The 21,093-nt window shown below is 44.5% G+C and overlaps 1 protein-coding gene across 1 annotated transcript in view; it reads left to right on the top strand.

Annotated features, from left to right (window-relative positions):
• The first annotated feature begins 3,755 nt into the window (after window positions 1–3,755).
• The window catches only part of ncbp3 (nuclear cap binding subunit 3), a 32,350-nt gene continuing 15,012 nt past the window's right edge, over window positions 3,756–21,093 (top strand). Inside the window, exons 1-7 of the mRNA XM_015976475.3 lie at window positions 3,756–4,467; window positions 4,794–4,859; window positions 5,592–5,697; window positions 5,784–5,909; window positions 6,018–6,143; window positions 6,226–6,365; window positions 6,445–6,553. Of these exons, the coding sequence (XP_015831961.3) occupies window positions 4,291–4,467; window positions 4,794–4,859; window positions 5,592–5,697; window positions 5,784–5,909; window positions 6,018–6,143; window positions 6,226–6,365; window positions 6,445–6,553 (850 nt within the window). The 5' untranslated portion in view covers window positions 3,756–4,290. The remainder of the gene's footprint in view (window positions 4,468–4,793; window positions 4,860–5,591; window positions 5,698–5,783; window positions 5,910–6,017; window positions 6,144–6,225; window positions 6,366–6,444; window positions 6,554–21,093) is intronic.

Here is a 21,093-nt window from a genome sequence, read left to right as displayed (position 1 = left end):
CATCTTTAGGGGGCAGCTCTGTGGCCCCCACACTCTCTATTGGACGCTCCTATAGAGAAACCTTACATAAACAAGTGCGTGTACACACACAGGTGCTCACATGGTGCTCTCATAAGTATGGACTTGGGCACGTTCAACACAGGTCTAAGGCTATGGTGGGCACTTAATGCACTGTGATTTATTATTGTGTGATTGTTCAGTTAAACAATTGTGATTATATATTTCTTCATCAAGTTGATGCAGTGATAGCTTGATCTTGTTGTATTGTTGTTGTGTCCCATTTTTTTCTTCTTCTCTCTTTCTGCAGGTCTAGAAGCAGATTCTTGTTCATTATTGTTTATTTTTGTGGAACCCCCACCCCCCCCCACCCCCCCCACCCCCGCCTTTCCCCCTATCTTTTGTCTTTTCCTTTCCCTTTCACCTCTGTTTCCGTGTCTGGTCAGAATTACAAAGCATTCAAAAACAATAACAATAAAGTTTTAAGTATCAGGCGTGACATTAAAAGCAGATGCTTTGATGCTCCACCTGAGAGTAAATCTGTAAGGCTTGTCACCAGCATTCAGACATCAATTCTGTTTGCTTCACAGCCAGACAGGACACACACACACACACACACACACACACACACACACACACACACACACACACACACACACACACACACACACACACACACACACACACCCACACACACACACACACACACTCACACACACACACACAAAAGAAAAAGAAAAGGGAATTAAACTCTTCCTTGCTACAAACAGATGATTACTGCTTGGGCATTAAAAAAAATTGCCACTAAATTCAATTCAATGTCTGAAATTACACCTACCCTAAAATGGGAGTTTTCACATTTGAATGTTAGCGCTTCTCAATACGCTTTGGAAAGCAACAAATAAGAGATCAGAATAAAGCTTATACTAATTATTTAAAAGAGTTTAATGAAATTTTAAGTATACCTGTTCTCAGTAAGGAAGATAAAGTGCGTTTGCACTCATTAAGGGGAAAATTAGACCTTTATTTCCAGAAAAAGGCAAGGGGGGCTTTTATAAGGTCTCGGGCTAGATGGTTGGAACACGGAGAAAAAACTCAACCTTCTTTTTTAATCTGGAGAAAAAACGTGGAGAGGCAAGAAAAATATCTACTTGATATATTAACACTTTGATGGATAATGGTCACTACAGTGGACAGATAATTAAAATTGTTATTTATTTATTTTTGCTATAAAGCACAGCTGTTGAAGACTTTATTGCATTTGAACCCCTCCATTTGTACTTCAGTAAGTCAAGCCAACATATTTCATGTTCAGATTGCACACTGTCCACTGAGGTGGACATGTAATAAATTATTTGTAAATTACATTTTACAAAAAATATGTAAATATGAAATTTGTTTCATTCACACCTAAAGATGAATGAAAAACATTGTTTAAAAAAATCATGGTTGAAGATTTCATAATTCATGCATCAAAGGGTTAATGACAATCTCTCAAAAGATGAAAATGAAATTTCTTCCTTTATCTCTAACTTTTATCAGAAGATACTCATCCTTGTTTGTGCCTCAAGCCTCTCAGGATTTTTTTGATTGTATCTCCCCATTCATTCCTAAAATTTCCGGGGAGAATTGTGAGCTTTGTGAAAGTCAAACTACGCTTGAAGAACTGAAGAAGACTATTACAAAAAAGCCATCTAATAAAAGTCCAGGCCCCCATGGGTTGCCTTATGAATTTTACCAAACCTTTTGGGATGACTTAAAATATATGTTGTTAGAAGCCTTCATGGATTGTGCCAAAAATATGGAACTGACTGTCTCTATGAAGCAAGGTGTAATATCCTTAATTCCCAAACCTGATCTACATTATTTGGATAATTGACGTCCTATAACGTTACTAAATTCAGACTATAAAATACTTGCATCACTATACGCAAATAGACTAAAATTTTGCTTGGAAGAAATTATCTCTGTAACGCAGTCAGGATTTATGAAAGGTCGACACATCTCTAACAATATCAGGCTTGTTTTAGATATTTTAGATTATGGACATTTGTTTGATGAAAAGTCATTGATTTTATTTTTGGACTTCTACAAACCTTTTGATACTGTGGAGCACTCATTTATTTTTGAGGCTTTACATTATTTTGGGTTCAAATAATACTTCAGGAACATAATAATCACTCTTTACACTAATGTTAATAGCTGTGTATGTCTTGCACATGGTACCTCTCCTCGCTTTGATGTGAAGCGTGGAATAAGACAAGGGTGTCCTATTTCCCCTTTCTTATTCTTGAAAGCTGCTGAACTTCTTAATCTTTTCATTGTTAACTGTGTGAATGTAAAAGGTATTAAAACAGGTCAAGATGTTCTAACCATCAGTAAGCTGGCCAGTCATACCAGCCTTTTTCTTCAAAATGATCTTCAAGTCCCTGTTATTATTAAAGCTTTAAACAGGTTCTCGGATGCTTCTGGTCTCACAGTTAATAAGAGAAAATGTGAAATATTAGCCATACATGATTTAGACACCGTATCAATAGATGGCATAGAGGTTAAAAAAGAAGTTAAATATTTGGTTATCACATTAAGCAAATCCTCTAGTGAAAGAATTTCAAAAAACTTCAACCCTAAAATTGAGAAATCTAAATCTGTCTTTAATTGCTGGCTACAGAGGGATCTTACCATTATAGGTCGTGTTTTACTCTCCAAGGCTGAAGGATTATCCAGGTTAGTATACCCAGCTTTATTTTTATATGTTGATAGGAAAACCTGTGCAGCTATTGATTCACTCTTATTTAAGTTTATTTGGAAACATAAAAATGAATATGTAAAGAGGAAAACACTTATTAGACACATTTCAGAGGGGGGTCTTAATGTATTGGATTTCCAAACTATCAACAATATATTCAAAATTAATTGGTTAAAACATTGTCTTTCACATAATAATGAACCATGGTTTTTTATTCCCAATTTTTTTGGTTAACAAATGTGGCGGTTTAAAGTTCTTGCTTTCATGCAACTTTACCTCAGATAAACTGCCTATTGAACTGGCCAACTTTCACAAACAAGCCCTGGACACTTGGAAAATGGCTTTCAAACACAACTTTTCCCCTCACACATGTACTTTATGGAACAATCAACATATTGCTCACAAGAACAAGACTCTGTTTTACAAAGACTGGTATGATCAAGGTGTTATGTTTGTGTTTGATCTTTTGAATGATAACGGGACCTAGCTACCTATGATGAATTCATCCAACGAAAGGGGTTCAACACATCTCTCGCTATGCACTCTAGAATCCTCCAAAGCATTCCTGTTCATTTACTGTCTCTTGTCAGAGCTCCTGTTCAGTATACACCTTACACAGGAAGGATTCCTGCACTGTGTCTTGGTGGAAAGCTTCTTGAAGAGCACTCATGTAACAATGCTCACATTAGAGCCGTTTTCACCTCTCTATATAGTCAGGTTCCAAATTCATTACATCGTTGGAGGGTAATGTTTCCTGACATCAGTAGCAATGCCTTTTCTGAGGTTCAGAAATTTTTTGTCCCCAATAAAGTTAAAGAAATACACTTGAAAATCTTACATAGATATAATCCGTGTAATGAATTTATTAATAGATTTAGACCTGATGTGTCCCCTTTATGTTCCTTTTGCAAAACAGGTGTTGAGTCTCTTACTCATTTGTTTTATGGTTGTCCTTTAGTTGTACAGTTTTGGAATCAATTGTCTTCATTAGTTTGGGATTCTCATAAAATATTGATTACTTTTAATGAAAGTATGGTCTTATTCTTAAACGTTAAATGTAACAAGGAAGTTAACAATGTAATAAAATTGCTGTGTCTGTTGGGTAAATTTCACATTCATAAAGTCAGATTTCTACAGACTATACCAAATGTAACTTTATTTTATATTGTTCTTAATTTTTTTCATGAGACTGTACGTAGAATTAGTAAAAACAAGAAAGCTGTGAAAATATGCAACTTGATGAATTCTATTATGCCCCATATTACAAGGTAATGTATTAGTGGAATTTTGTTTTATTTTATGTTATTTTGTTTGTATATAATTATTTATGTTTACTTTCATTAACAGTGTTTTCTTTTTCTTCTCTGTTTGTCAATGTATCACACCCTGTACATCGATGTTGTTTTGTCAATATATTATGTCTTGTCTGCTGCAAATGTGTCAATAAAGATTGTTTAAAAAAAATTGCACCGTAGAAGAAGAAGCGCGCTGAATTGTCGCAGGATTCAGCGCAGCACCACCTGCGGTTGTTTGCTGCAGTTAGCGCCATGGCGGCAGTGCGCAGTTTACAGGTTAAATCAGACAGCGGTTCGGATCGCTCGGAACCGAACTCAGACTCCGAGTCAGATCGAGATGCCCGTGAGGCCGAACCAATGGAGGTGGAGGAGGGAGAGCTGGAGGCGGAGGACATCTCGGTTAACCGCTCTCTGAAGGAGCTGCTCCCGGTAAGTTTCCGACTAGGCCTCGATAGACCGGGGACTCGCGTGTGCCTCCCGCCGGCCGAGCAGCGGGAGGCGCCGGCGCTGAAGCAGCGGCTCTCCCCGGTTAGCAACCGCGGTTTCTGTCTCCGTTTAATGGCTTTGAAGTCAAAGGTTTCGTTAATGAAGAAAAATCACAATTTAAAATCTACTTGTTTGTAGTCCGAGAGATGAATAAAAGCCAGGAGTTTGTTTGTTTCTGTCAAGGGTAGATGACACAAACGTAAACAATACAAGGTGAGGGCTCCCCCCGGGAAAGCTCCTCAGGCTGATTCTGGATCTGCTGTTTTCAGGACACCAGCCGGAGGTACGAGAACAAGGCCGGAGCGTTCATCACCGGGATAGACGTGAACTCGAAGGTACCGGAACCGGACACACCTGAGCTGGAGAAACACTCCTGGATGTTTTAGTGCATCCTGCGAGCAGGTCTAACAAGCTGAGGCTTCTTCATGATTAGGAGCACATTCTGGGAAGGGCGAGCTTTCATCTGAGAACTAGTTGTTCGAGCTTCTCCTCCTGTGCCAGGTACAGCGGTGCTTCTCATGTGACACACAACAGCTTGCCATACCTCATGATGGATGGGAGCAAGGATCAGCAGTGACCACCGCTCAGATAAAACCACGTCATTTTAAACATTCCAGATGATGAAGGCTCAGACTAACAGATCTACGGCTTACTGGTTTGAGCAGGGTCGTCAGTCCACAACCCAATCCTCCTCTGACCGCTGGGTTAGGGTTAGGTTGCTCTAGATAATCGCCACCCATCTTCGAGTTGTCTGTTGGGAACGCCGTCTTCTCTGGAACAGCAGCTGGTAGTTCACTTATGCCCATGTAGCCTCAAGTACCCAGAATGCAATGCTGTGATGTCACGTACCACCTGTACTTCAGCGACAGCAGGTGCTGGTTTGTTGTTTCTTGTCTGTTCCTGTTGATTGTAAATGTTGCTCTCATAAAGGACAAGCTCAGGTCATTTTGTGAAATCTGAACATAATCAGGAAACACTTTTAGCTCATATTTGATCATTGTTAATGATTTCAGTTGTAAAAGTGATCTTCAAGTCTCGGGTATCTGATTGTAGGTTTTGTTTGTCAGGAAGCGTTTGAGAGGAAAGAGAAACGAGCAAGACGTTTCCACTTCCGCTGTGAGGAGAGCGTTGGTCAGAGGAACGTCTTCCTGGATAAAGATGCCATGAAGAAAGGTGTGAGCCGGTGTTCTGTTTCAAATCATTAACAGCAGTCTGCTTGGGTTTATGGAACTGTAGCTTTCTTCTTCTGTGGTGCTCAGCCATCTTTAAACTGCGGATGGAGGCGATCCATGTGAGTGGTGTGGACGACATGAGCACGCAGGATGTGTTCGGGTACTTCAGGGAGTATCCTCCAGCCCACATTGAGTGGATCAATGACACTTCCTGTGAGTAACGAACATGAGAGTAACAAAATGCGTTCTGCTCCAATCAGAGCAGAGGTCCAGGACAGCAGTGCTGCTCAGCAGCATCTCACCTGTCCTGTTGTCGCCTAGGTAACGTAGTTTGGCTGGATGATGACACCTGTATCAGAGCTCTCATCAACTCCAGCCAGATGCCCACACCAGAGGTTGTTGTCACGGAGACGGAGTCCAGCGAGCAGCCGGGCAAACGGAACAAAAGTGGGTCTGAGTCACGACTGAACTGAACATGTCATGAAGGTGTGGTGCATTATAGGTAATCTAATCTGTTTTAACATCACAGCTCGACGGGTTCGAGGGTCGGAAGAAGAGGATGATGATGATGATGATGAAGAGGAGGAGGAGGAGGGAGAGGTGGAAGAGGAGGTGAAGAAGAATGGTGATGAAGAAGTGGACCAGAACAGGAAGGTGGATGGTGGCCAGGTAGAGCGTTTACTGTGATGTCACAAAGTGACTCAGCAGTTTGTGTGTCACCAATGACTGACTCAGCGGTTTTTGTCAGGTGGACGACTTGTCAGCAGCTGAGAGGGAGTCGCTGCTGAGGAACGAGCTGAGACCTGCCATCAAACCGTTTAAAGGAAACAAACTGTTTCTGCGCTTTGCTACACAAGGTCTCATACACACACACACACACACACACACACACACACACACACACACACACACACACACACACACACACACAGTCTCCAAAAGCAAGACTGCTCGGACCACTTTTATTCAATCCATCAATCAATCAAAGCTTTATTTATAAAGCGCCTTCCGCAACCCTGTCAGGAAGCCCAAGGCGCTGAACATGGCACAGTAGAAGTACAAATATAGTGAATAACAAATGCTACCCGGCCCGGACCGACCCGGTACAGATGGGAACGGCCCATATCATATCTGGGTGGCCTGGTATTTTTCCGGGCCAACCAAGGCTCATTCTCAGCCCTCTTCTCGAGGGGGTCTGCTTCAGGCCGACCAGGGCCAACACGCCCACTGCTGACAGCAAATTCACACCTTCCATTAGAGCAAGCCTCTGATTGGTGGGTAGAATCAGCCCACATGGTCTTAAGACAAGGATGTGTGGAATCAACCGGGCCAGGCTGGGGCCGACTGGGGCTACCCGGCCCGGGCCGACCCGGTACAGATGGGAATGGCCCATAACTGAGGGTGGCAACTGGTTCCAGAGAGATGGTGCTAGGACTGAGAAAGCCCGGTCCCCGCGAGTACGACACCTAGAACGAGGGACAGCGAGCAGGCCTTGTTCAGAGGAGCGCAGAGCGCGTGATGGGGAATGTTTGTTCAGGAGAGTGGCCAGATAGGGGGGAGCAGCACCCTGGAAGAAATGATAAACAAAGACGAGGATTTTGAATTGTGAGCGATAGCAAACCGGAAGCCAGTGCAGGGAGGCCAGAACCGGACTGATGTGGTCCCGTTTCCTGGTCCCTGTCAGGAACCTGGCTGCGCTCTTCTGCACAACCTGTAGGCGACGCAGTGATGACTGGCAGGAGCAGCCAGGTGGTACCAGCTCCAGCAGGGCGCTTGAGTCACCAAACGGGATCCAGGACTCACAGATGCAGAGAAAACCCAAGCCATGCTGAATAAAAAAATCCAGAAGTATAAAAGTTTTGTTCAGCACAGACCTGGCATTGACCAGACCAAATCGGGTCTGCGGCGGGGCTGCAGCGCCGAGATCGCGCACGAGCACAGTCTCCTTTAACTCTGTGCCCGTAACCGAGCGCAGATTCTCCCAGCAAACCCCAGTCTGGCGAGATCTTCGAGCCGATCGGCCGTGGCGCGGTGCCAGTTCACCCTCAGAGCCGGCCAAGTTCCCTGGGCAGGGTGCCGAGTAATCCAGGAGACATCTCGGAACCACCGGGTCAGAAGCTGGGCCGAATCGGGCCAGCCGCTTCTTCAGGGGCCCAGGCCGACGTCTCACGCGCCGGCTACCTCTCTTTCCCCGTCTTCTCCGATGCTTCCTTCTCGAGCTGGGGCGGACAGAGGGCCGACACATCACGGCTTGGGGGGAGAGAGCACACGGGCAGTCCGACCAGCAGCGCCATCCGTGAGGTTCCCAGCTCGCGGAGCCCGCTACATCAACGGGAGGATGAAGCCTCAGCAGCGCGGCTCGATCATAAGTCAGCAGAGGATCCACACCTTTCAAAAAAAGCATCAGAGACAACAAAAATGCATAAAAGCCAATAAAAGCCAGTAAAAAGCAAGGTACCACTGCGTAAAGAGGACGAGCAGCTTGCAGCGTGCACCCGCGCGAGCGCCATCTTAACTCTCTCTGGAGATGCAGCGGACTTCTCTGCGCTCTTTTTCCATGCTTGGAAATTTGCTCGTGACATCACACTGTCCTTGTTCTCAGTCACGTCCGCTTTCCTTAGGCCAGGGTTCCTGTGGGGTTTTAGAGTCTAAAAAGGTCTAAAATTCATAAATTTAAGTCCAGACGTAGGGCTGCGCAATAAATCGAAAATTTATCGTTATCGAAATTTCTGACTTTTATCGAGATAAAGTTTCCCACGTCAATAAATTTGATAATAAAAATGAAAGATGTGTGTAGGTTGGCAGCGCTCATGTCGCTTTAAGATGCTGTACCACCTTGGGTCAGTAGAAATGTGACTCAAACATGTGACAGCCCCATCTAGTGGACAATTATGTCCCCGTGTATACCTGTAGTTATCGTTCATTTATCATTATCGAGGTGAAATCCTCAATATATCGTGATATTGATTTTCGGCCATATTGCCCAGCCTTATCCAGACGTCTTACATTTTATTAGGTCGTCTTGATTTGTAAGTTGTTTGATCCCGGGAAGCGTCTGGCACATAAAACAGTAAAACTCTGTTATTTAGTGTCCTCTTGGCTTTGTTGGTACGTTGTGAATACATTCAAAGTCTCGCGATTACTGCAGGCTATAAAAGCTTCGTTCACATGAAGAGTTTGTAGCTTGTTTGCTGCTAGCTAAAATCTAATGAGTTGTCGATTGCTGGTCACCGAGACCATGGTAAAGTGTGTGTTCAACGAGAGCTAGCTGACGCCGGCAGTCGTTACAACGTTCGCTGTAAACTTTGAAAGAGGACCTTGGGCGTAAAGGCACTTGAGTTTCACTTGCTTGTATTTTGCTTGATGAACGTTAAAGTGTGTGAGAACAGGTTTATGAACAACGTTCTAGTCCCGTATGAGCTCCAGATCTCCATGGAGCTAAAGCCTTAGCTAAAACATCCTGTTAGCCACAGAATAAAAAGTAGACCCTGAAAATGCGGCTGCCATAGGCAGTAGCGGTCTTTATGGTGTGTGTAGGACGGACGTCATGGTGACTTCCATTTCCCTCCGAAAATACACAACTGCACACAACACTGATTTCAGATGTACCCTTACAAGTTAATCTTGTAACCTAAACACATTTCTACCACAGCTACTATTGTTCAGGGGTGGACATGAACTTCAAACCAACTGGCCAGCCGGGCCGGTAACTCTGAAAATTTACCGGCCCCACAGGTCAACTGCCAAAAGGAGTCAAAATAACAACTGAACCGTTTTAAATGTAATAAACCTTTATTTTGTACACATTCACAAACATAATACACTTTTCAACCAGCACTGTGTCAGTCTCTGGCACCATTGTGATTGCAGGCTGAACATTTGGCTAGTGGTGGACCAGTATGTTACTCCACCTCAACGTTCTTGCCAAGCTCGTCGTCATATTTCTTGCTCATCATGGAGAGCAAGCGGCCCTGAAATCTTCCTCTGGCTCTGCGTCGTCCATCTCAGCAGCAGTGGAAGTCTTTCCATCCGTGAAATCAAGACGCCTTCGCCGTTGGACATCATGAAGCCATATGTTTATGGCTGGCTTCGGGTCGAAGTATTTAATGTCTGCCGACAGTAACAGCACCGACATGAGCTCGCCCACACTCTTCCCCGACAGGCTGGACCGCCAGTCACTCTTTATCGTTTTCATGTGGTTGAAAGCTCTTTCACATTCAGCTGTAGATGCAGGCAGGGTCAGCAGCAGGTCCACGAGCTGGAGAATGTTGGGGCACTCGTCAAAGTACCTTCTGTTCAGTTCATGTCACCTTCTTGATGAACTCCAACCAGTCGGGCTGCTGATACACCTTGGATCGGAGTGTTGTCCACTCGTCGGCACCTTTGTCCACCTGCACACCCGGATCTTCCAGGACAGGCTTGAAGTGCCCTACCAGGATGTCAACAGCTGCATCTCCAAAGTCTGAAAAAATAAAATGAATAACAAAAATTTAATTATCAAAAAACCTTACTCTTTAAAAACCAAGGGGTGTCCTAGCATTACCTCTTCATTAAAAAAAAAAAGTGCTGTCACCATAAAGTAAAATGAGGCAGTTCATAAATTGAAACAAAACCAACCTGTCATGTTTACTTTGTCAGGCCAGAACCCAAAATCTGCAATGTTTGTGGCATGAAGTACCCCTCCTTTCACATGCCCAAATCCGTTCTCCGTGTTGGCCACCAGCTCATCCATAAGGTTCAGGTGTGATGCCTGGAATGATCGCCCGTCGCCCGAGAGTTCCCTTCCCTCAAAGGTCATCTTGTTCCCGAACGACTGTAGCATGGGACCAGGCCTACAAAGAGAAAGTCAAAGTATTGGTTAGTTTCACACAATATGCTATAAATTTTAACTATTAATATGTTTAGAATACTACTTTTTAACATTGTCTATTTCAGATACTGTTGATGGAGACTCCACCAGTGCAGTAGAAGTTCAAAACACAAACTGCTGAAATTTATATTTGTTACAAAATGATAATATAAATGTTCACAAAGTTAATGAACATTTAACAGATGTCAAACTGTAAGGCCAAAGATGTTTTATTTTAAAATGAAGGCTTACTTTCTCTTGTAAGTCAGCAGCACAGTCTTGGTTGACTGTAGGGCTTCATGCAATGCAGCCATCGTTGGTCTTCTGCATCTTGCGTGACAGGTTGGAAAGATGAGCCAGGACATCAAACAAGAGTCACCATGCGTACTTTATCACGTCCAGGGATGTTGCAGCACGATAGTAGTTTCAGGCCTTGGCCTGCTGGTCACTTCGTACTCCGGTGGAATCTGGGGACTGTATCTGAAAAACAGCAACATGAAGACATTATTTGTTTTATATTTGCATAAATAGAGCAGATTGCAAGCTTTAATGTGCACATTTAATAAAATAGGGGTTTTGCTTGCTGCTCATTTCTTTTTTGAGATTTGATCTACTTTATCAAGTGCATTTTTTAAGTGCATTCAAACTGACATTTAGTTTTTTTGTGCAAGCATGGTTGAGAAATCATTTTTTAAATAATGCCATTTGAGCAGTGCACATAAGGATATACATGTTCACAGATGTTGAACAATGGCAGAGTACCCTCGCAAGAAATGGTCCAAGTGTGAGACCCAGCGGGTGCCTGTCGCTCTGGTGGGCATCAGGGGTTTCTTTCCCAGTGATTCGAATGAGGCCGTCAAGTTCGCCCGGTCGAGAGGACTGTAGTGGTCAAACGGGTTGAGTCCAGTAAGGAGAGCATCCAGCTTCTTGTGGCATGGATTCTTCGAGGCAGCATCCTTAAAACTCAGCTCAAGTCTATGGGGCATATAATGAACACATGGGGCAGGTCTGCTGTCAGTCTTGTCACCACGCCACTCTTTCCTCCAAGCATGCCTGCAGCCCCGTCTGTTGACACAGCGACAAGTTTCTTCTTCCAGGTGCCTTCCTCCACACCAAGACCTGACGTGATGTTTTCAGCATTAGCTTTTGTGACTGCCTCGATACCCAGGAACTTGACACCGATTTGTCCTTAAACTGCTTCTCGGCCATCGAGGATCTCTTCTTCAATGACAGCACTGTCAGCAGAGCCATCTGACATCAGAGAAAGAAACTTTCCAGCTGCAAATGCTTCTTGCACTCTCTCCTTCTCTGCCTGGGCTATATACCCAATGAATGTTTTGGCCTGCTTTCTGGTTCGGTACGTTTCGCCTATCTCCATGCCCTTCTGCTCATCTAAACTGAAAGAAAAAGCAAATTACATTTCATACATTCAATTTTGACAGACAGTCTTTACTGTGCTAATGCACATATCTCTCACATTGGAAAGATGGCAGAAAAACAAACAAACAAACGGAATAAGAAAAGGTGGTGGTGGTGGTGGGGGGGGGGGGGGTGGAATAATGAAGAAAAGGTGAAAATAAATAAAGGAACGTTTTTTTAAAGAAAATCTTTAATAAAAATCTTTTTAAAAAAAGAACAGAAGATGGCAGTTAAACAGAATTTATTATTTTTTTAAATCAAAGATGACTTACAGACAGTGCATCTTTTCTGGTTCTTTTCTCCATCAAACAATGAAATGGACAAAAACACATCGTTAAACAGAACAAACCCAGTATTTCGATAATTTGTTAAGCAAATACTTACTCGCACATCCAACTGAAGTCTGTGTATGGCCTTCCTTTCTTTGCAATGGCGCGAGCTGTACGAAACAACTTTTCCAGTTTGTCTTGCTGTGCTTTCGTCATCGCTACGAGGGCCTTTGCAGCTGGCGACTCTCCTACCGTTGCTGCGTTTGCAAGAGCAGTCTTTTCTGCCTTCATGTGGCTCGCAGTTTTTTCGTGGTCCTTCACGTATTCTAGTTTGAATTTGTTTGTTCCCCCAACAAAACTCGATTTTTGTCGTTGCATACTTCCGGCATACAACGCAGTACATCACCTCCTCTGCTTTGCTGTACTCGAGCCATCCTCTGCACCTCCCGTCTTCTTTAAACTGCCAAGAATCATTCCACCTACACACACGCTTCTCTGCTTCATACCGTTTAGAACGGTCTCGCTTCTCCTCACCAGTTTTAAAGTGTTTTGCCGGAGGTTTCATCAAGATATCCCATCCCTGTGGTGTTGCCATCTTCCCGCGTGCTTGTGTGTTTCTAGCGTGGTTCCACTCCGTCTTTTACAGTGAACTTATAGTTCACGTGACTAGAGGTGTGCAGTACGTGCACGATTCGTGCACGTACAAGTGCACATGCAGTACATGCAGTACGTGACTAGAGGCAGGTTCACGCGCGCGAAACGAAAATGGCAGCTTCCTACAGGGCGCGACCATGATGGAGGTGAAAGCCGGTGTGTAAATGACAAAGAAGGCTTGGGCGCCACCCGGGCGGTAAGTCGTCAAGTATTTACCGCCCGACGAGTAAATTAAGCGCCATTGGCGCTCGGGCGCTTTAAAGGTCCACCCCTGTTGTTACTACGACGACCTGCTATGTTGCACGGAAGCATATTGCGTTCAGCCTCAGAAAGATTAAAAAACTCAGTTTTTCTGAATTAACGATAATTTTTACAGAAAAAAATTCAAATATAATAATCCCTCTGAAGTGCTAATGATGATTTGCGGCATTATTGACGGGCTAAAAGAGGAACTCAAACGTGTCTCGTTTGCTGAGTTTAAAGGGACATTATGGAAGTGTGACAGCCAAAACATGTATAGAAATAATAAATGTCTTCTTCATACATTCTCCTGCAACGCCCTGGTCCTGTAGAATGAGCCCTGGCATTTTTACTGTGATTGCCTGTTTTTCTGTAAAATCACAGAAAAAGAGAGCTGCAGCATTTGCTATCCGTAGCTTTAGCAGCAGAGAGAGAGGCAGTGCCAACTCAGCGACTTTGTCGCTGTTCCTAACGCCTAGTGACAAAGCTAGCTACATTTCTGAGGACCCTTAGCTACTTTCTGTAGAACTTTCTTCTAGATATTTCCTGCAAGTTAACAACAAAATAGCCATTTTCACTCCCAACCGTTCTTTGGATTAACGTTGTTTCAGCTGTCATCAATGATTTAAAAGTTACAGATACTATTTATGTTACTAGAGTGTAGCTCACATTGTAAAAGGTCTGACTCTCATGCTGAAGACCTGGGTTCGATTCTGGATGTGAACATAGTTTATTTAGAGTTTCTTTTTTACATTAATGGTATATTTTTTTACAGTAAGACATCCAAATTTTTATTTGAGACTCGCTGAACGGCATTGAATTCACAGATAAAAAAGATGTGGGTTCAATTTTCATTCTGTAACAATTTTTCAAGCAAGGGAAGGGAATGATCTGAGCATGCAGGAGGACTGACCCATCATAAACCTTTGTCGGCTGTGCTGAAGAGAAAGGTACAGAACCAAATTATTTAATTAGTTAGCTGCGCGTTCTCCTGTCCTCTGTCCTCCGGGCCACACACACACAGGACTGTCTCAGCTGTTATTTTCATTAAGGAATGTGCACGTACAGCATGCGCGCCTCGTGCACGAGCCTACTATTGAAGCTGCCGTTACGCTTTTGGCCTCAGGGGGCAATCGCGAGCATAAAAATTCAAAAGTCCGAAAAGTCCCTTTAATTCACTTTCACTTTGTTTTGGGATGGAGAAGCTGTGTGAAATAGCTGCTGTCTCTGAGCTGAATGTGCAGGAATGGTAGTTCAGCCCTGGAATATCTCCGTCTGTCCGAGAGAGGGTGGGCAGGGTTTCAAAAACTCTTCTGAATGTAGCAAGATGTTTGCTTGAACCTGCTGTCAGTTTGTGACCTGAGCTGATCATCCGCAGACGGTGCTGCAGATATTAAGAGGCTGACTTCCTCTATCACAGAGGGTTTCTCTTGCTGACGGTGCAGCTGCCTGCCATCCATCAGTAGTTGGCGGTGAGTGAACCTGTTTCCAGTATGGGCGTGTCATCCCTGTCTGCTGTCGGAGAAATCTAATGAATGAAATTCTCCGAGAGGGGTGATGCTGGACGTTGAAGCAGTCTGCTCGATCTTATGACTTAACATTTATTTATTAATAGCGGCTCGATAGTTCAACAAGATAAGCCGTGCATCTTTTCACTCCTCCAGTCACGGGGAATTAAACGTTCATGTTTTTTTTAGAGTTTTCCAGTGAGGTATTCTTCAAGCTTCTCATTGTCTGCCACTAGATATCCTCAGCTCCCTTTATGTTTTTGAGGGCGCAATGGTGGTGCTGTAGACGACGGGTGTCCTGACCAATCACAAGCTTGTGTTCTCAGTCTCGATGGGCGGATGTTTAGAAAAGAGAGCTAGACTCCGTCCGTCCTTGTGAGGACTGTCCAGCAGGCTCACAAGGACAATGGCGTTGAGTGCGTCCGTCCTGACGCAGAAGGAGAAGTATAAATTAGGCTTTAGGCAAGACCCTTGGTGCTATTGCCTACCAAAGGATCCTTAGGCAAGACCCTAAGACCCTAACTGTAATCCGTGGTGCTATTCGCCTGCCTCATAATATGATGAGGGCAACGAAAATGAATGAGATGCCGGCTCCGACGCCAAACAAGGTCTGCGTCAGGTGCTGGGGAACAGAGCACTCTGATGGAAAAGTGGAACAAGAACAAGACGGAAATGGGCAAGATGCAAAAACCTGGATCTGTTGGAATGCTTCTACTCCAGTAACCCTAGTCAAAGGGGTTACATGCAGAGAATACAGGAAGAACGGTTACTTCATAACCCGCACTCAGCACTAACAGCCAAACAACTAGTAGCTCAGTGTTCCAGCATCCACCAACGGCCACTGCCATCACAAGTTGAGATTGAGGAGATACAACACAAATGCTACGGCAAAGGGGAGCCAGAACACAAGGTCAGAGGGGAGTTGGCATCAACTCCCCACCCAGAGATTGGGTATGAAGCCCCAGTGAGTGAAACAACACTGAATGAGGCTGCAACTGACCTGAGAGATAGGATAATGGCACAAATAATCACCAGGTAACCCAGACTCCAACTACAAAGGGTGGGGGAAGTACCATCAGAAATCCTGGAAGATGTGAATGTTTATTATGTGAAGTGCCTTGAGACGACTCTTGTCGTGATTTGGCGCTATATAAATAAACTTGAATTGAATTGAATGCAGCTTTGAGAATAATTCCTACAACCATCATCACTGAAACCAATAAGCTGATAAACAGCAGCAGTGATCCTTGAAATGCTTGGCTATGAGAGCAAGAGCAACCATCAGAAACTCTACCCACCATGGACGAGAAGGTTGGAGGCCAAAACCAAGGCAGCATGGAGACAAGTGAGCCAACTGTCAGAGCTCCAGAAAGGTACCATGAGAAAACCAGGACCCAAGAGCTACAGCCAGATACCCATACCTGACCCAAACAAAGGCACCAAGCCTTGGTCAGCTGCCTAGAGAGACACACAAGAGAAAGTGAAGCCAGACGAATAAATTAGCTCTTCTCGACCCAGTCAGCTAAAGTGTACCCTTAGTGTCAGGATAATAACGGCAGAGTAGACCCACCAAGGCTGGAGACTGAACAGTACTGGAATTGAATTTAGGAGAAGGAGGCATCACACCACAGCAACCTCCCTGAACAGAACCTAGTATCCATCACTGTGACAGACATCCAGGAGAAGACTTGAAAGCCTGGTGAGTGAAGGCATTGGTGGTGCCCATTGTCATCGGGAACTGGAGGAGTGGCTAAAACGGATCCCAGAAAAACATCAATCTCAGTCCAGAAAAGGGCAGCTCTAGCAACAGCTTAGATACTGTAGGTCTCTGACCCCGGTTTCACACTGCAAGCATCAGCAGAACAGAACGGCAGCGAAGTGGCACTGCTTCAAATAGAATCCAACTATAGTCTATGGAGTGTTTCAAACCAGCCGCAACGCGGCAATTTCCAGGCGCGTCCCAGAAGCGGCATGAAACCAGGGTCAGGTTCCCAGGCGCTGGTAGAGGACCCGAGTTTGGAAGGATGAGACCACCTTGGAGGATGGGATGGGCTTTTATTTATTTTATTTTATTTATATATTAAATATAAGCAAAAGAACTATAAACTATTTCATTTTGGAACAGTGAACTAGTTTATTGCATTAAACTTGAAATTAAGAGCAGGTTGAAGACTCATTTCTATAGGATGGCTTTCTCCTAAAGCTCTTGGTTTCTGGTTCTTATTCTTTGTTTTGATTTCTTTTAACTACTTAATTTTAATCTTATTTTATCTAAATTGTATCTAATTTGCATTTTATTGTTCTCACTAATGTCTGGTCAATTGCAAGATGGCGGGTGTGCAGGCTGGTGGCTCTTCAGCTCCAGCAGGCTTGAGAGCTTTTGGTGGACCCAGAGCTAAACCAGTGATTTATAACACTTCTGATGGCAAGACTCTTGTTGAAGATGAGTTTTTAAATTTTCTTGTTGTTAAAATGAAATCGTTATGCCATGATGACATCATTTTGCTTGCTGTGAAACACTTTGGTTCGGAGTGGATTGAGGCCTCAAAGAAGGTCTTCCATGATTTATGCCCGAGCCCAACGTTGCGTTTAGTAGCGCATCAAGGCCCGCAAAAGGACGCTAACAATGTGAAGAGCTGCTTGAAGCTTCTTAATGAGGCCGGCGAAAACATCCCCCGCTTCATGTCGCATCATCTGGATGAGCTTCCACAATTACTTTTAGCAGTATGGATGTCTCCTGCCTGCTTGGTAAAATTGAGAAGCTAAGCACTGATGTTTCTCTGTTGAGGCAAGCGATGTCTACTCAGACGAGGATCTGCGAAAATCTCCGCGTGGTGACAGCTAACATGAGTGATCGCCTGGGCGTGGTAGAGCAACTTGGTGTGAACGGCGGAGGCAACCCGCCTTGTTCCGATCAGCTGGTGACATGTCAAAGGATGGAGAAGACGGTGCGGCAGATCGAAGCTACTGCTGAGGTGCAAATGGCTTCATCACCTGCTTCGGGCGGTGGGGCTGGTGCCCAAGTGGTGAGGAGGGATCCGGTGGAATCAAATAATGTGGGGGTTTTGGATCCGAGTAACGCTTCACCTGCTTGGAGTCAAGTTGTTAAAGAAGGACGCCGTCCAAAGCGCAACTAAGGCCTAAACGGAATTTCGCTAGGAGACATGTTGTCGTGGGATCCTGTGCTGGAGGAAGGATCAAAGTGTTAAAAATGAAACTGGTGAGTGTCTTCGCAACGAAGTTCTGCCCCGATCTTATGCCGAGTGTGCTGGCTGACTATCTGAAGGAAAAACTACATTGCGAGGTGCGGTGTGAGAATATTAACAACAACCAGAGCCGATGTAGTTCCTTTAAAGTTTCGGCCGAATGTGAGGAGGTATCTGAACTTAGGGATGGGTACCAAATTCGGTACTTTTTAAAGTACCGACCCATAGTACCGACCGAGCACCGATTCACGTCATTTCAAATGGTGCCTTGTTTCGGTACCCGTCCATAACGAGAACTTGCCTAGACAGCTGCGCATGCGCAAGAGCGTTTTGTCGTCGGTCGCTGCGAGCCAGTTGTAAACAGAGCAGCATGGTAGAAAGAACGCACGCTAAAGCTTGGGTCCACTTCACTAAATGTGATGGGTAACTGGGTGATGATGAAACCAGCGACAACGATCTAAGTGAGACATCCTCATCCTAATCTGATCCGGTAGGTAAATATAATTAGCTTGATATGTTAGCTTCCGTTTCGCTAATGGTGCGTTCGCTTTCTCCTCGGAACTCCGAATTCCCGACTAGAAGAACGCGCTCTAAAGTTTGGCTTCACTTTACTAAATGCGACGGGTGATTGGGTCAAGATGAAACCAGTGACAACGATCTAAGTGTGAGGCATCATCGTTTTAATCTGCTCCAGCAGCTAAATAAACTGTTTAAGATAACGTTAGCTTGGTATGTTAGCTTCCATTGCTACCATTTAGGGCTGCAACAACGAATCGATAAATTAGATGAAAATCGATTACTAAAAGCGTTGCAACGAATTGCGTCATCGATTCGTTGTGTTGCGCAACTCTTCCAAAGCTCCCCCCCCCCCGAAGAGGAACATGGCAGAAGCAGCGAGACCCAAAAAAGTAAAAACTTCTAAAGTTTGGGAGCATTTTCAGTTAAATCAGGCGAAGACATTCGTTACCTGCAACGTTTGTAGGTCAGACTTAGCTTGGTTTATGCTTGACGCATTCACTTTCCGCGCGGTGATGCGGCTCGCGGCTGGAACGCGCATCACAACTCGCAGCGTTTATGGTTTGTGCGGCTCGTCTCTGCAGTGAGCCAATATTCTCCCAACCTGAACGGGGCAGCATGGAGCTCTACGGCATGCATCCAACACTACACCATAGTAGAAGTAGAAATCACTGTTTACAACATGGCATTCCAGCATTTTTAACAGCGTTCTCGTCTTTTCCGACAGTGCGAGCTATTTCTCTCCAAGAGAATTATTTACAACATCTTGATCACGGTGATCTCTGAGAGCTGAATCATACAAATGTCTGTATTTACGAACCTCTGCCGTGCCGGTCCGCCATGTTTTTCTGCGTCCGTCCGTCCGCGTGGTTAGAAATTTTCCGAGGTGCGCGTTGCGGAAATCTTGAGCCGTGTGGAGACGCGGTGGAGGGGCGTGGTTGTTAAAATGACGGAAAATGACGCAACTTTTCCGCGCGGAGCCGTGCGGACCTCGCGGACGCGTCAAGCATAAACCAACCTTAAGAAGTATGCAATGATGTAAACTGGTACACTATGATGTCACAATGCTGTCATGAGCCTGAGTGTGTGTATTTGTTACCGGCTCCGCCCTCTCGGTCTGCCAGGCAACAGCATGTGTTGCATTTTTCAAACATGAAGTGGGGGTGGAGTTAGACTCTGGTAGGGGTTGACTTGCTCTTCAAGCTGTTTTAACTTGGACCAAGCATTTTAGGTCACAGATAGGTGTAGCTTAGGGTCTCTGTCTATACACCTTATAAGACAATTTAGGTGATGGCATGTTGTTTTTCTGCTATTGAACTGTTTTCTAATAATGTTGTGTTTAATAAAGTGAAGGAAGGAGAGAAATAACGTTTCCCTAGCAGTTTTTAACAATGTCCCCATGTAATCCGATTACAGGTGCTGGCCAGTAAATTAGAATATCATCAAAAGGTTGAAAATATTTCAGTAATTCCATTCAAAACGTGAAACTTGTACATTATATTCATGCAATGCACACAGACCAATGTATTTCCGATGTTTATTACGTTTAATTTTGATATTTATAGGTGACAACCAATGAAAACATCAAATCTGGTATCTCAGAAAATTAGAATATTCTAAAGGCCAATGAAAAAATGTTTGTTTCTCTAATGTTGGCCAACTGAAAAGAATGAACATGAAAAGAATGTGCATGTATAGCACTCAATACTTAGTCGGGGCTCCTTTTGCCTCAATAACTGCAGTAATGCGGCGTGGCATGGACTCGATCAGTCTGTGGCACTGCTCAGGTGTTATGAGAGCCCAGGTTGCTCTGATAGTCGTCTTCAGCTCCTCTGCATTGTTGGGTCTAGCGTATTGCATCCTCCGCTTCACAATACCCCATAGATTTTCTATGGGGTTAAGGTCAGGCGAGTTTGCTGGCCAATCAAGGACAGGGATACCATGGTCCTTGAACCAGGTGCTGGTGGTTTTGGCACTGTGTGCAGGTGCCAAGTCCTGTTGAAAGGTGAAGTCTGCATCCCCATAAAGTTGGTCAGCAGCAGGAAGCATGAAGTGCTCTAAAACTTCCTGGTAGACGGCTGCATTGACCCTGGACCTCAGGAAACAGAGTGGGCCAACACCGGCAGATGACATGGCACCCCACACCATCACTGACGGTGGAAACTTTACACTGGACCTCATGCAACGTGGATTCTGTGCTTCTCCGCTCTTCCTCCAGACTCTGGGTCCTTGATTTCCAAAGGAAATGCAGAACTTGCTTTCATCAGAAAACATAACTTTGGACCACTCAGCATCAGTCCAGTCCTTTTTGTCCTTGGCCCAGGCGAGACGCTTCTTGCGCTGTTTCATGTTCAAGAGTGGCTTGACACACGGAATGCGACACCTGAATCCCATGTCTTTCATAAGTCTCCTCGTGGTGGTTCTTGAAGCGCTGACTCCAGCTGCAGTCCACTCTTTGTGGATCTCCCCCACATTTTTGAATGGGTTTGTCGTCACAATTCTCTGCAGGGTGCGGTTATCCCTAGAGCTTGTACACTTTTTTCTACCACATTTTTTCCGTCCCTTCGCCTGTCTGTTAATGTGCTTGGACACAGAGCTCTGCGAACAGCCAGCTTCTTTAGCAATCACCTTTTGTGTCTTGCCCTCCTTGTGCAAGGTGTCAATGATTGTCTTTTGGACAGCTGTTAAGTCAGAAGTCTTCCCCATGATTGTGGTGCCTTCAAAACAAGACTGAGG

Source organism: Nothobranchius furzeri, chromosome 10 (assembly GCF_043380555.1).
Source record: "Nothobranchius furzeri strain GRZ-AD chromosome 10, NfurGRZ-RIMD1, whole genome shotgun sequence".
Lineage (NCBI taxonomy): Eukaryota > Metazoa > Chordata > Actinopteri > Cyprinodontiformes > Nothobranchiidae > Nothobranchius > Nothobranchius furzeri.
This window is presented reverse-complemented; position numbering and strand designations above follow the sequence as displayed.